The sequence below is a fragment of the Bos taurus genome, chromosome 11 (assembly GCF_002263795.3).
Source record: "Bos taurus isolate L1 Dominette 01449 registration number 42190680 breed Hereford chromosome 11, ARS-UCD2.0, whole genome shotgun sequence".
In the NCBI taxonomy this organism is placed as follows: domain Eukaryota; kingdom Metazoa; phylum Chordata; class Mammalia; order Artiodactyla; family Bovidae; genus Bos; species Bos taurus.
In genome coordinates, this window is record NC_037338.1 from 44,254,126 (window position 1) to 44,267,319 (window position 13,194).

At 45.2% G+C, this 13,194-nt stretch overlaps 1 protein-coding gene across 1 annotated transcript; it reads right to left on the minus strand.

Moving 5' to 3' along the window:
- Window positions 1-7,952: 7,952 nt before the first annotated feature.
- SOWAHC (sosondowah ankyrin repeat domain family member C) lies at window positions 7,953-13,184 on the minus strand. Its single transcript, XM_024999411.2, has one exon. It carries the CDS (start codon window positions 12,330-12,332, stop codon window positions 11,172-11,174), a length of 1,161 nt encoding a protein of 386 aa, XP_024855179.1. The 5' UTR covers window positions 12,333-13,184; the 3' UTR covers window positions 7,953-11,171.
- Window positions 13,185-13,194: the final 10 nt, after the last annotated feature.

Genomic DNA, 13,194 nt, shown 5'->3' on the forward strand with positions numbered 1-13,194 from the left:
GCTAAAGGCAAAGGAGAAAAGGAAAAATACCCATCTGAATGCAGAGTTCCAAAGAATAGCAAGAAGAGATTAGAAAGCTTTCCTCAGTGATCAATGCAAAGAAATAGAGGGAAAGAACAGAATGGGGAAGACTAGAGATCTTTTCAAGAAAATTAGAGATACCAAGGGAACATTTCATGCAAAGATGGGCAAAATAAAGGACAAAAATGGTATGGACATAACAGAAGATGTTAAGAAGAGTTGGCAAGAATAAATAGGAGAATGATACAAAAAAGATCTTCATGACCCAGATAACCACGATGGTGTGATCCCTCACCTAGAGCCAGACATCCTGGAATGCAACGTCAAGTGGGCCTTAGGAAGCATCACTACGAACAAAGCTGGTGGAGGTGATGGAATTCCAGTTGAGCTATTTCAAATCCTAAAAGATGATGCTGTGAAAGTGCTGCACTCAATATGTCAGTAAATTTTGAAAACTCAGCAGCGGCCACAGGACAGGAAAAGGTCAGTTTTCATTCCAATCCCAAAGAAAGGCAATGCCAAAGAATGTTCAAACTACTGCACAATTGCACTCATCTCACATGCTAGTAAAGTCATGGTCAAAATTCTCCAAGCCAGGCTTCAACAATATGTGAACGGTGAATTTCCAGATGTTCAAGCTGGATTTAGAAAAGGCAGAGGAACCAGAGATCAAATTGCCAACATCTGCTGGATCATCAAAAAAGCAAGAGAGTTCCAGAAAAGCATCTACTTCTGCTTTATTGACTACAACAAAGCCTTTGACTGTGTAGATCACAACGAACTATGGAAAATTCTGAAAGAGATAGGAATACCAGACCACCAGACTTGCCTCCTGAGAAATCTGTATGCAGGTCAAGAAGCAACAGTTAGAACCGCACATGAAACAACAGATTGGTTCCAAATTGGGAAAGGAATACGTCAAGGCTGTATATTGTCATCCTGCTTATTTAACTTAAATGCAGAGTACATCATGAGAAATGCTGGGCTGGATGAAGCACAAACTGGAATTAAGCTTGCTGGGAGTAGTATCAGTAACCTCAGATATGCAGATGACACCATCCTTATGGCAGAAAGAGTAGAACTAAAGAGCCTCTTGATGCAAGTGAAAGAGGAGAATGAAAAAGCTAACTAAAAACTCAACAGTCAAAAAACTAAGATCATGGTATCCAGTCCCATCACTTCATGGCAAATAGATGGGGAAACAATGGGAACAGGGAGAGACTTTATTTTGGGGGGCTCCAAAATCACTGCAGATGGTGACTGCAGTCTTGAAATTAAAAGATGCTTGTTCCTTGGAAGAAAAGCTATGAAGAAAAGACAGAATATTAAAAAGCAGAGACATTGCTGACAAAGGTCTGTATAGCCAAAGCTATGATTTTTCCAGTGGTCATGTATGGGTGTGAGACTTGGACTGTAAAAAAGCTAAGAACTGAAGAATTAATGCTTTTGAACTGTAGTGTTGAAGACTCTTGAGAATCCCTTGGACTGCAAGGAGATCCAACCAGTCATTCTAAAGGAAATCAGTCCTGAATATTCATTGGAAGGACTGATGCTGAAGCTGACACTCCAATACTTGGCCACCTTATGGGGAAAACTAACACATTGGAAAAGACCCTGATTCTAGGAAAGATTGAAGGCAGAAGGGGACGACAGAGGATGAGATGGTTGGATGGCATCACTGACTCAATGGACATGAGTTTGAGCAAGGTCTGGGAGTTGGTGATGGACAGGGAAGCCTGGCTTGCTGCAGTCCATGGGGTTGCAAAGTCAGACATGACCAAGCGACTGAACTGAACTGAACTGAACTCCCAGGTTTTTCATAGAGGAATGCAGTGTTTTCTAGTGGTCATTATGGTTTCACATGTTCCCTCTCCTGGAAGGAACATTTCAAGGAACAGGCATTGGGTAAAACCTTGGGGAAGATAATCAAGGGGGTGGCTTTTTGGAACTACATCACTGCAGGCACACACGAGGCTCATCACCTAGCAGCTCTCCTGCAGCGCTGCTCAGCATAGGTCTGAGAAGAGAAGAGCTCAAGTTGTATCCTCTTCTTAGGGATCCAAAATTTGTGTGCAAAGTAAAGATGGTGGGGGACCAGGTGTCCAGAAGAGCCCTTTGTTCCTCAGTCTTCACGTTCAGGATGAATGGGCAAGATGAAGGCGTGCACTTGAGAACAGATAGATGGCCAGAAACCCGCAGCTCCAAGAGCTAGGGGCACACAAGGCCCAGGCAAGCAGCAGAAAACTGTCAGACTTGTCAGGGTTGGGGACAGAGGCAGGGACGAGGCAGCGACCGGAAAGTGACACCACTGCCTGCATAGCTCAGAGAAGAGTGCCAGGCTTGGAAGGAGCCTAGCGCTGGCGACTAGTGGCCCAAGGTGAGGGCGGAGAGTAGTGGGCCGTGGTCAGGAGGCTGTGGAAACCCTGGAGGCCGGCACGCACAGGGGCTCGCAGGCTGGAAGCCCAACACCAGCTTTCCTTTGCTTCTTCAGTATCTGCATTAGGTATAATCCAGTAAAATGTGGATAAAGCGTTTTAAGTCAAGGAGAGAGGCCAGCCTGAATTAAGGAAAAGTCAAATACCCGAAAGTATAGAAGGAAGCGTTAGCTGGAATTCTGATGGGGATGCAAATGGAGGAGAAATTAGTAGTTTTTACTTTTCACCCTATCTGCTTCAAGCTACCCATGAGCATACATTTTTTTAAAATACAAAAATAGTAAATAAAACTAGGCATTTTTGTTCATTTGAAGTTCATGCATAATTAATTGGGTATCAAAATTGTAGCAAGTGACTCGTTGGTTTTTTAAGAGAAATTGCAAACAATGGAGCAAATATCTTTTGAAATTCTGTTCTTAACTCACCCATCACCCTTTGTAGTGGAGCAAAGGTAAGCTTCTGCATATTCTGAAATGAGATTCCAAAATTCATAATTCAGTTCAGTTCAGTCACTCAGTCGTTTCCGACTCTGCGACCCCATGAATACCAGCATGCCAGGCCTCCCTGTCCATCACCAACTCCTGGAGTTCACTCAAACTCATGTCCATCGAGTCAGTGATGCCATCCAGCCATCTCATCCTCTGTCGTCCCCTTCTCCTCCTGTCCCCAATCCCTCCCAGCATCAGGGTCTTTTCCAATGAGTCAACTCTTCGCATGAGGTGGCCAGAGTATTGGAGTTTCAGCTTTAGCATCAGTCGTGAGTTATAATTTTACTGTAAGGAAAATGAATGCCGAGCTGCTGGTTTTCCTCCAGGTCCACCTGGAATCCCAGGACTACAAAGGACGGGAACCTTCAAGTAAAGCTCAAGTGCTCAGACAACTGGGTGGAGGTTGTGGCCGGAGGAGAAATATGACCACACCCTACACAGTGGAGCAACCCCAGCATCTGAGCTAAGGAGATGCCCTTTTCCAGCCCAGATGAATCCTATCCTAGGTGAGATGAAGAAAACCAAACATCTAAAAGTCCAGTTCTATTCTTATTCCTGTGCAGGAATGGTATTAGGTGTACAAGTCAAGTCTGTCTCACCCACTAGTACTTATTGGTGATCTGTCGGGTCTCTTCCTCCACAGGGACTGTACACACTCTGCACCACTGGGTGTAGTCCTGCCTCTGTGCTCCCAGAGAAGTGGCACAGCTAGTGGTTGCTGCGTGGCCTGGGGGCCCAGCTGCTGGAGTTCAAGGCCAGGTTCTGCTGCCAACTCGCTTCGTGAACTTGGGCGAGTAGCCAGTTTCTGCCACTGACTGCTCATCAACAAATCAGAGATGCCAGAGTTGAGTGCGGGAGGGAGGTGGGAGAATTAAACAGCTTACTTTTTATAATGTGCTTAAAACCTTACCTGGTTTACACAGTCATCCTCCTAGCAGAATGAATGGCTTTTACGCAAAGAACACCCTCAGCCAGGAGTCTGGAGAAGGCAGTGGCACCCCACTCCAGTACTCTTGCCTGGAAAATCCCATGGATGGAGTAGCCTGGTGGGCTGCAGTCCATTGGGTCGCTAAGAGTTGGACACAACTGAGTGACTTCACTTTCACTTTTCACTTTCATGCATTGGAGAAGGAAATGGCAACCTACTCCAGTGCTCTTGCCTGGAGAGTCCCAGGGACGGGGGAACCTGGTGGGCTGCCGTCTATGGGGTCGCACAGAGTCGGACAAAACTGAAGTGGCTTAGCAGCAGCCAGGAGTCACTCCCCTCTGTGCAAGTTGAGCTGCTAACTGCAACCAAGTGAGCCTTGTGAACATAAGCTCATCACAGACTGAATGTTTGTGTCCCCCAGAATTCATGCTGAAAGCCAAACTCCAAGGTGACACTGTGAGGAGGTGGGATCTTTTGGAAGGCTTCATCTCATGATGGGATTAGTGCCCTTGCCAGAGACCCTGTGCCAAGGCACCAGAGGGACACGCAGAGCACACGGCTGCCAGTAACCAGGAAGCAGGCCCTCACTGGACACCAAGATGCCGAGGTCTTGATCTTGTACTGCCAGCCTCCATAACCGTGAGAAACGAGCTTCTGTTGTTTAAAAGCCACCTAATCTATGGGATGCTCTTTCATCAGCCCAAACAGACTAAGACAAACATGATCCCATTCATCAATGTTGGAGGGACTTCTCCGGTGGTCCAGTGGTTGGGAATCCACTTTCCAAGGTGGAGGACGCAGATTTGATCCCTGGTCAGGAAACTAAGATTACACATGCTTTGGGGCAACTAAGCCAAAGCATCACAACTAGAGACCCTGAGCATTGCAAACTAAGACCCAGTGCAGCCAAAAATGAGTAAATGTTAAAAAAAAAACACTAGACACTTCTGGACAAATCTCAAGGATTCTCAATTATATTTCTAGAATATTTAGCTCAACATTTCTTAGCGACCCAGAATATTCTAACAGGCACTTCCAGGTTCTTTGATAGAACAGCATATAACATTTGTTTTAAAAAACACAAAACATATATGTAACTTCATTCTAACCCAGCCAAATTTGGGCTGAAGCTTTGGTCAGTGAGTGGTCTAGAGCAATGTTTCTCAACACAGCATCAATCACAGGGGTGCTTTAAAATGTTTCACCTTTTCTGGTCCTCATGTAGCCCCTGACCAGTTATTTGCAAAGGCTGAGTGTTCTACCTCATGGGACAGATTCAGTTCAGTTCAGTCACTCAGTTGTGTCCAACTCTTTGCTTAAAATGATTATTAGAAAGCTCTCTAAGCTGAACTAAACTTCATCTCCCTGTTCTCTTGCTTTTGTGGCTTCACAGGACAAGTAGTCATTTGTATGCATGATAATACTTAGACTATTTAAAGCCATTTAAAGCAGATTCTCCTAGGGATTAGGTACTTGAATAAACTTGTAAGTAAAACTTCTTATAATCAAATTTACTGTTGAAAATCTCTTAAATTGCTTACAAAGTAAAATCCTAATAAAGCCGATTCCACCTCCAGGATCGAAATAGGTTGTTCTTTGGGCTGGGCTACAGATGGAGTGCTTGGCTGGCAGTGCAGTCACACTGTAGGAAAAATTCTTACCTTTATTCAATTGGAATGAAAGCATATTATTGAAATTATCCATGTAATGCAACATTATGAAAAATTTCCTTAGCGTTTCAACATGCCAGGCCTCGTGCCAGGGGGGGCACTTGTCACACATTCCCCAATAAATATGAAAAAGGGGTTAGTTGCTCAGTCGTGTCCGACTCTTTGCGATCCCATGGACGTAGTTCACCAGGTTCCTCTGTCCATGGAATTCTCCAGGCAAGAATACTGGAATGAGTTGCCATTTCCTCCTCCAGGGGATCTTCCCGACCCAGAGATCAAACCCAGGTCTCCTGCATTGCAGGCAGATTTTTCATCCTCTGAGCCATCACGGGAAGCATCAATATGGAAAAGTGGACACTTTATTAACTGAATGGGGAAGCCCCTTCCTGGGACAAAACTGACATTTAAAGAGAAGATTAAGGAGAAAAAAGTTTGGTAACATGAAAACAATATTCTTCACTGGAAAAAAAATCAATAATGATGCAAACACCTGCTGCCATATCTTGAAAAACAGATACGGTTTTTCAAGAACCCTTGGTTCACAAAGGGTCACTTCTAGCCCTTAAATTGTAACTATGTGACTCATCACTTAAGGAACAATGGATTCCAGCAAATTCCCAGAGTACTTTCAGGATTAACTTAAAAGAAACTAAATATTAATACCATGTATTTAGCAAAATAAAAAATATCTTTCACTAGGAAAAATTACAGATATGTTCACATGAACTCATCAATGAGCCCTTTTAAGATACACACTTCTAAGGAAAGAAGTTATTCTAGAAACAGAAACCTTGTTTTATGCATTGTCACAAAACATCAGCAACAACACTAAGTCCCAGCAGCAACAGTAGCAGGATCTTCCTACAGGGAGGGATGAGGAAGTTGACAGCAAGGATTCACATGACACTTTGTATCTGCTGAACTTCATCAAAACAAAGATCAAGGGCAACCTTGATGAGGAAATTAATTAATTAATGTCCAATGTTTGATGGATATTGAAGAGAATGGAAAAAGGCATTCCCTTCTTTCTTAAGCTTCTGACTGGGCATGAAGGGTTTATGGTAGCTGGTTTGTGCAAGAGTCATAGTTTTTTTTTTTAATTAATTTTTGAGTATAATTGATTTACAATGTTGTGTTAGTTTCAGGTGTACCCCAAAGTGATTCAGTTATACATACACATGTATCCCGTTTTTTAGATTTTTTCCCCATATGGGCCATTGCAGAGCACTGAGTAGAGTTCCCTGTGCTATAGAGTAGGTTCTTATTATCTGTTTTATATATAGTAGCGTGTTTATGTCAATCCCAATCTCCCAATTTATTCTTCCCCTTTTCCCCTTTGGTAACCATAAATTTGTTTTCTACATCTGTCTCTGTTTTGTAAATAGGCCCATCTGTACCACTTTAAAGATTCCACATACAAGTGATAGCATATATTTATCTTTCTCTGAATTACTTCATTCAGTATGATAATCTCCAGGTCCGACCATGTTGCTGTAAATGGCATTATTTCACTCTTTCAATGGCTGAGTAATATCCCATTGCATATATGTACCATATCTTCTTCATCCATTCCTCTGTCAATGGACATTTATGTTGCTTCCATGTCCTGGCTATTGTAAACAGTGCTGCTATGAACATTGGAGTGCATTATCCTTTCAAACCATGTTCTTCTCTGGATATGTGCCCAGTGGTGGGATTGTAGGATCATATGGTAGCTCTATTTTTAAATTTTTTATGGAACCTCCATCCTGGCTGTATCAAGTTACATTGCCACCAGCAGTGTAGGAGGGCTTCCTTTTCTCCACACGCTTTCCAGTATTTGCTTGTGGATTTTTTGATGATGGCCATTCTGACTGGTATGAGGTGATACCTCATTGTGGGTTTGATTTACATTTCTCTAATAATTAGTGACAGTGAGCATCTTTTCATCTGCTTTTTGGCCATCTGTATGTCTTCTTTGGAGAAATGCCTCTTTAGATCTTCCACCCATTTTTTATTGTTTTATATATATGTGTTATATATATACTGAGCTGGCATGAGCCATATGTATGTTTTAGAAACTAATCCCTGTTGGTCCTTTTGTTCACATTTTTTAAGGTAAAGGTATGACCCTCTCCTCTAGCTGAATCCTCCACCACTCATGCCCAACCAGAGCACTTTGGCCAAAACTTAGCAATTCAAAGTGCAGAAAAGATAATGCTGTGGAAGAGCGCTGAGTCTTGAGGTCCTCTTGCCACTGCTTTGTGCTGAACAGCACCAACTTTCATCCCCCCACCTGTAATTAGGGATATATGGCCAGTGACTTAAGGGATAGAAAAAGGACAGATGGAAACTTAAACAAGCACTGTATGAAATGTAAAACCCCATAAAATTATAAAAGGTAAAAGACTACAGCGATTTAGACAATTCAGAGGGAAAATCTAATGTGAATCTTTTATTCTGACAAAACAAACTTCATAGATTTTACTTTCTGAACTCCCAAAGTTTCACTTATTTGAAAAATAAGAGACAAGGCCTTCTGGATGCCAAGATTTCAGACATGAATAAAATAGCACCATATGTTCAGGTTGTATAAGCTAGCTGCACTTCATATACCATAACAGTGAAGGGAGCTGTGACAGACTCACCAGTCTTCACTGCACCTGGAAGAAACACATGGACATGCCTGGATTTTCTAACCAGTTTTATATCGACAACCTCTGAGTAACTGACACACATATTTCCATTAATGGCAGGCATAACTCCACAGATACCAAACTACATAAATCACTTGCTTTTCATAAGCTGGAAAATTCCAAAAAAAATAATTGGAAATTAAAAAAAAAAAAGAGGAACAGAGTTAAGTAGCTGAAAATGCTGTACTTACTGCACGCAAGTACCTCATGACAAGGAATGCTAGAAATTGTTCCCCTAGGAATGATTTTTGAAACTTTAAAGTACATTTTATCAGAAAAGCAAATTAGGAATTGATTCAGTTTCTAAAGATCTAGCAAATTATAGATTTTATGCAATTAAGTACTAACAACAACCGTGGAAAATTGCATGGACAGAGGAGCCTGGCAGGCAACAGTCCATGGGGTTGTAAGAGTCAGACATGCCTGAGTGACTAAACCAACCATACACATTTAAGAGATTAACACTGTTCAGGAGAACGTTCAGGTGGTTAAACTGTTCAGGTGGTTCTGCAGTGTTTTTATGTCTCACTTCAGCTTCACACGTCTGTAAGCCTAAGACTTGGTGACAAATTACAACTTATCCTGTACTAGATAGGAACCTATTTTTAATTTATACAAAATTAGGTTGTTTTTCACCTAAATGTATGGATAAAAGTGCTTCTCAAATGTACATAGCCCACTTCTGTAATCCTAAAACAAAACTAAAAGCACAGGAATGGACAATACTTTGTTTTATATGAATACTTTTCATTAGCCTTTAAACAAATTCAACTACTATCTAGGGAGGTGTGACCAATTTGTTACAAATTTCTATAATTTGGGAAATTAAAGATTTAAGAACTCTCTAAACACTGCAGTTGTGTGCAATTCGTGTATTGGTTCATTCACTCTGCAAGCTGTGAACTCACTCTGTCATCTCCGTAGGCTGCAAAATGCATGTTTCAGGAACTGTCTTTTTCTTCTTACAAGGAAAAGACCAAGGGAGAAGAAGTTTTTGGAATTAGATCTCTCTCAAATTGCTTTGAATCCTATTACAAGTGAATTTAATATGTTTCTGAATTAAATTTAACAATAACTGTAAAGACATTCACCCTAGTATATTTGAATGAAACGTAATTAAGTACACTTGAGTCTTTAATTGCAATGACTGATATTTTTCACTTATATACAAAAGGATTCAGTAGCCAGCAGCATTTAAATATAGAAAATGTCCCATCTATTATCTTTCCCTTTTTTATAAAGTGCTATTTTTAACTGGGTAGATTTACTAGCCAGCTTCCCAATACCTTCACTCTATGTCTCTAATAGATTCAAAGAAACATGAAAACTAAAAGGATTTAGTATTTTAAACATTTGCAAAACACTGCTACAAAGTATTGAGATTATGAATGTATTTCATTAGAAAATAAAAAGTGTACCTTATGTGAGAATCATTAAGTTGATTTAATAATTACTTCATAGAAGCATCAGCTAACATTTACATCAATTTTTGCTCATCACCTAAACCAGAAACAGCTTCCGAAGGCAATTCAACTCTAAGCACAAAGAGGATCACATCAAGTAGAACCAACAGTTGTATAAGCCCTGGAACAAAAACTCCTAAAATTCAGACTTTTACAAGAGCAAAACAAGTTTGTGAGAATAAGAACCAGAGGCAATTATTTTCCTAGAAGTACCATAGGTTGTTACAAGTGTTTTCTTAAATAAAAACTTGTGTAGTCATTAAAGTGAAAGTCGCTCAATCGAGTCCGACTCTTTGAGACCCCATGGATTATATAGTCCATGGAATTCTCCAGGCCAGAATACTGGAGTGGGGTAGCCTTTCCCTTCTCCAGGGGATCTTTCCAACCCAGGGATCAAACCCAGGTCTCTGGCATTGCAGGTGGATTCTTAAATAGTTGTGCCACAAGGGAAGCCCAAGAATACTGGAGGGGGTAACCTATCCCTTCTCCAGTGGATCTTCCCCACCCAGGAAGCGAACTGGGGTCTCTTCATTGCAGGTGGATTCTTTACCAACTGAGCTATCAGGGAAGCCCTGTAGTTATTAATAATGTACCTTAATACTGAGTGCAGGGGTATTAGAGATAGTTAAGAGGAAACCACCCAACAGATTAACTCAAAAGTGAATGTTGCCCATATCTTCAGTTCAGTAGTTAAAGCTGAAACAGCTTTTGAAGAGTTGAACACAATTTACAAGTAGGGTACCAAGAGAACTCCCAATTGTATTCATATTATTCCCTAATTAGTATTTGTGCATGTAAACTCTGACCTGGCCATCAGTAGTATCTTAAAGCAAATACAATTAGTAAAAACAGACGGCGGTGTGTAGTTTTGTTTACACTTACAAATACTACCAGTTCATTACTACTTGCATGTCTTGTTGCTCTTGAAAGAGTGCAAAGTGAAAGTGAGAGTCGCTCATACGTGTCCGACTCTTCGGGACCCCATGGACTATACGGTCCACAGAATTCTCCAGGCCATAATACTGGAGTGGGTACCCTTTCCCTTCTCCAGGGGGATCTGCCCAACCCAAGGATCGAACCCTGGTCTCCTGAATTGCAGTTGGATCTTGACCAGCTGAGCCACAAAGGGAAGCTCTTGGAAGAGTAACCACTTTTAAAAAGATACTGCAAAGTGCAATATTCCTTACTTTGCATGGCATCCGGCAATGTTTAAATTAAAGGAACCTGCAATCATCAACTCTGCACCGGATTTAGATACATTACTAGTTCTCCAAAACAGCAACTCCAGGGCAGAGAGGCTGCAGGGGGCAGGGGACCGAGGTCAAGGTTGGAGGAATCACTTGGAAAGCCACGGCAGCCACATTGCTGGGGAGACCCCTCGGATTAAGAATGCAGCCTTCAGCGTCTTTTCTGGTCTCACTTTCTTGTCTACATCTAGTATCCTATTCCTGACGGCAAACAAGTCTCAGAACTTTCTAAAAGAAATGATTTTTACCCAAATACATTGGACTTGGGTCTCAATTTGAAAGAGGACGAGTGGCCTTTAAGAGATCGGTCCTCTTCCTCGTCCTCCCCCTCCTCCAGAGGCTGCTCTGGGTCTCTGAAAGAGGGTGTGGTGTGGATGATCTGGGTTCGGAAGCGGATTTTGTTGAGTCTGGGTTTCATCCGCCCACTAGAGCTGCCCGAGGCTTTGCGATTCGGCTCCTTTGCTTTGCCCGCAGTCAATCCCTCGGCCAGGTGGTGGTGATGGTCCCCGCCGTCCTCCAGAGCGTGGGAGAGCCTGCCGGAGATGAGGTGCGAGGGTAGCACCCTCGAGAGCCTCCAGCGCCCTCCCCCGCTGCCCGCCGCGCTCTCGCCTTCGTCCTCGTCCAGGGCGCCCACCAGCGTCCGGATCTCCTCGGCGGTGCTCGGGCTCAGGTACTGCGAGGCCTTCCTGCCGCTGTAATCGCGAACGTCCACATCCGCGTCGTAGGCCCCCACCAGCAGCTTCACCACCTCCACGTGCCCATGCATGGCCGCCAGATGCAGCGCAGTGTAGCCGCCGCTCGTGCGCGCGTTGATGTTCACCGGCAGCCGGTGCTGGCCCGCGAAGCGTACCAGCAGGGCCAGCAGCTCCTGCTGGCCGTGCTTGGCTGCCCAATGCAGGCAGGTAAAGCCGGTGATGAAGTCGCGCTTGGCCAGCAGTCCAGGCTCACAGGCCAGCAGCCCCTCCAGGCTGTCCCAGCGGCCGTCGGCGGCCGACAGCATCCACGCGTGCTCCAGCGGATCCAGCGTCAGAGAGCCCGCGCCCTCCTCCTCGGCCGCCGCGCCGTCCGCGCCCCCGGGGCCGCGCCGCAGCTGAGGGGAGCCGCCTGCAGCCGGGTCCCGGGGCGCAGTGCGGCCCGGCCGCGGCGTGGGGGGCGCATCGCCTAGCGGTTCGGGCCGCGCACCTTCCCCCACTAGGCCACCGCGGGGTCGCCTTCCGAGCGGTGCGCTCGGGGTGCCTTCCACCGGGTCGAAGGGGTCCGCGCGGTCTCCCGCCGCGTCCTCTGGCTCCTTGGGGCGGGGGCGGACGCTGGCGCGCTGTTCGGGCGATCCGCCCAGGGCGCCCCCAACCGGCTGCTCCATCTCGGCCTGCCGATCCCGAGCCCTGTACTCGGCGGGTCCCTCCATCTCGATAGTGTACCTGGTTGGCTCCGGACCTACGCGGCGGCCGCTCCACAAGTTCCTAGCGCGCCGCAGCCGCGGGACTAACAGCCACCGCCCCCCTGCCTCGCCCGCGGACACGCCCCCGTCGGGGGCCCCACCCACTTCCGGCCTCCCCGGAGGCGGCCTTACTGTTCCCGCGGGCCCCGCCCCACTCCACCCCACCTCTTTTGGGTCCAAGAACCAGCTGCATTCAGCGCCTTCCCTTGGACACGTCTGGCTCCGCCCACTTCCGGCCCCTACTCTGGCAGCAATGGCTGCTCCCTCCAGAGGACACGCCCTGACACGCCCACTTCCGGCCCCATAGAGCCGCAATCAGTGCTTCAGCCCCGCCCAAAGGTCTGAAGAGCCATGGCTGCTCTTCCCCGCCTCTTTTTCTAACTTAGCAATTGTGCTCCATCCTCTCCCAGGCACTGACTGGTCATTCTCTAAAATAGGGATCCCCAACTTCTGGGATCTAGTGCCTGATGATCTTAAGTGGAGCTGATATTATAATAATAATAGAAAGCGTACAATAAACATGTGTGTATATTTGTGTGTATAATTGTGTATAGATCATTCCGAAACCATCTTCCCCCTCCCCCCATCTGTGAAAATATCTTCCATGAAAGGGTCCCTGGTGCCAAAAAGTTTCGAGACTGCTGCTCTAAAACATCTAGGCACTCCTGTGACAGACCCAATTCGAGGAGGTGTCTGGGAGCCCTGACTCGCAGCCCGCCCAGGGGCCCCCAGCTCAACGGAGGCTGCTGGACCCCTCCTCTCATCTCCCTTCCCCTCCCTTCTGGACTCCCGCTCCCCGTTCCATCCCGCTCAGCCCCACGTCACTGAG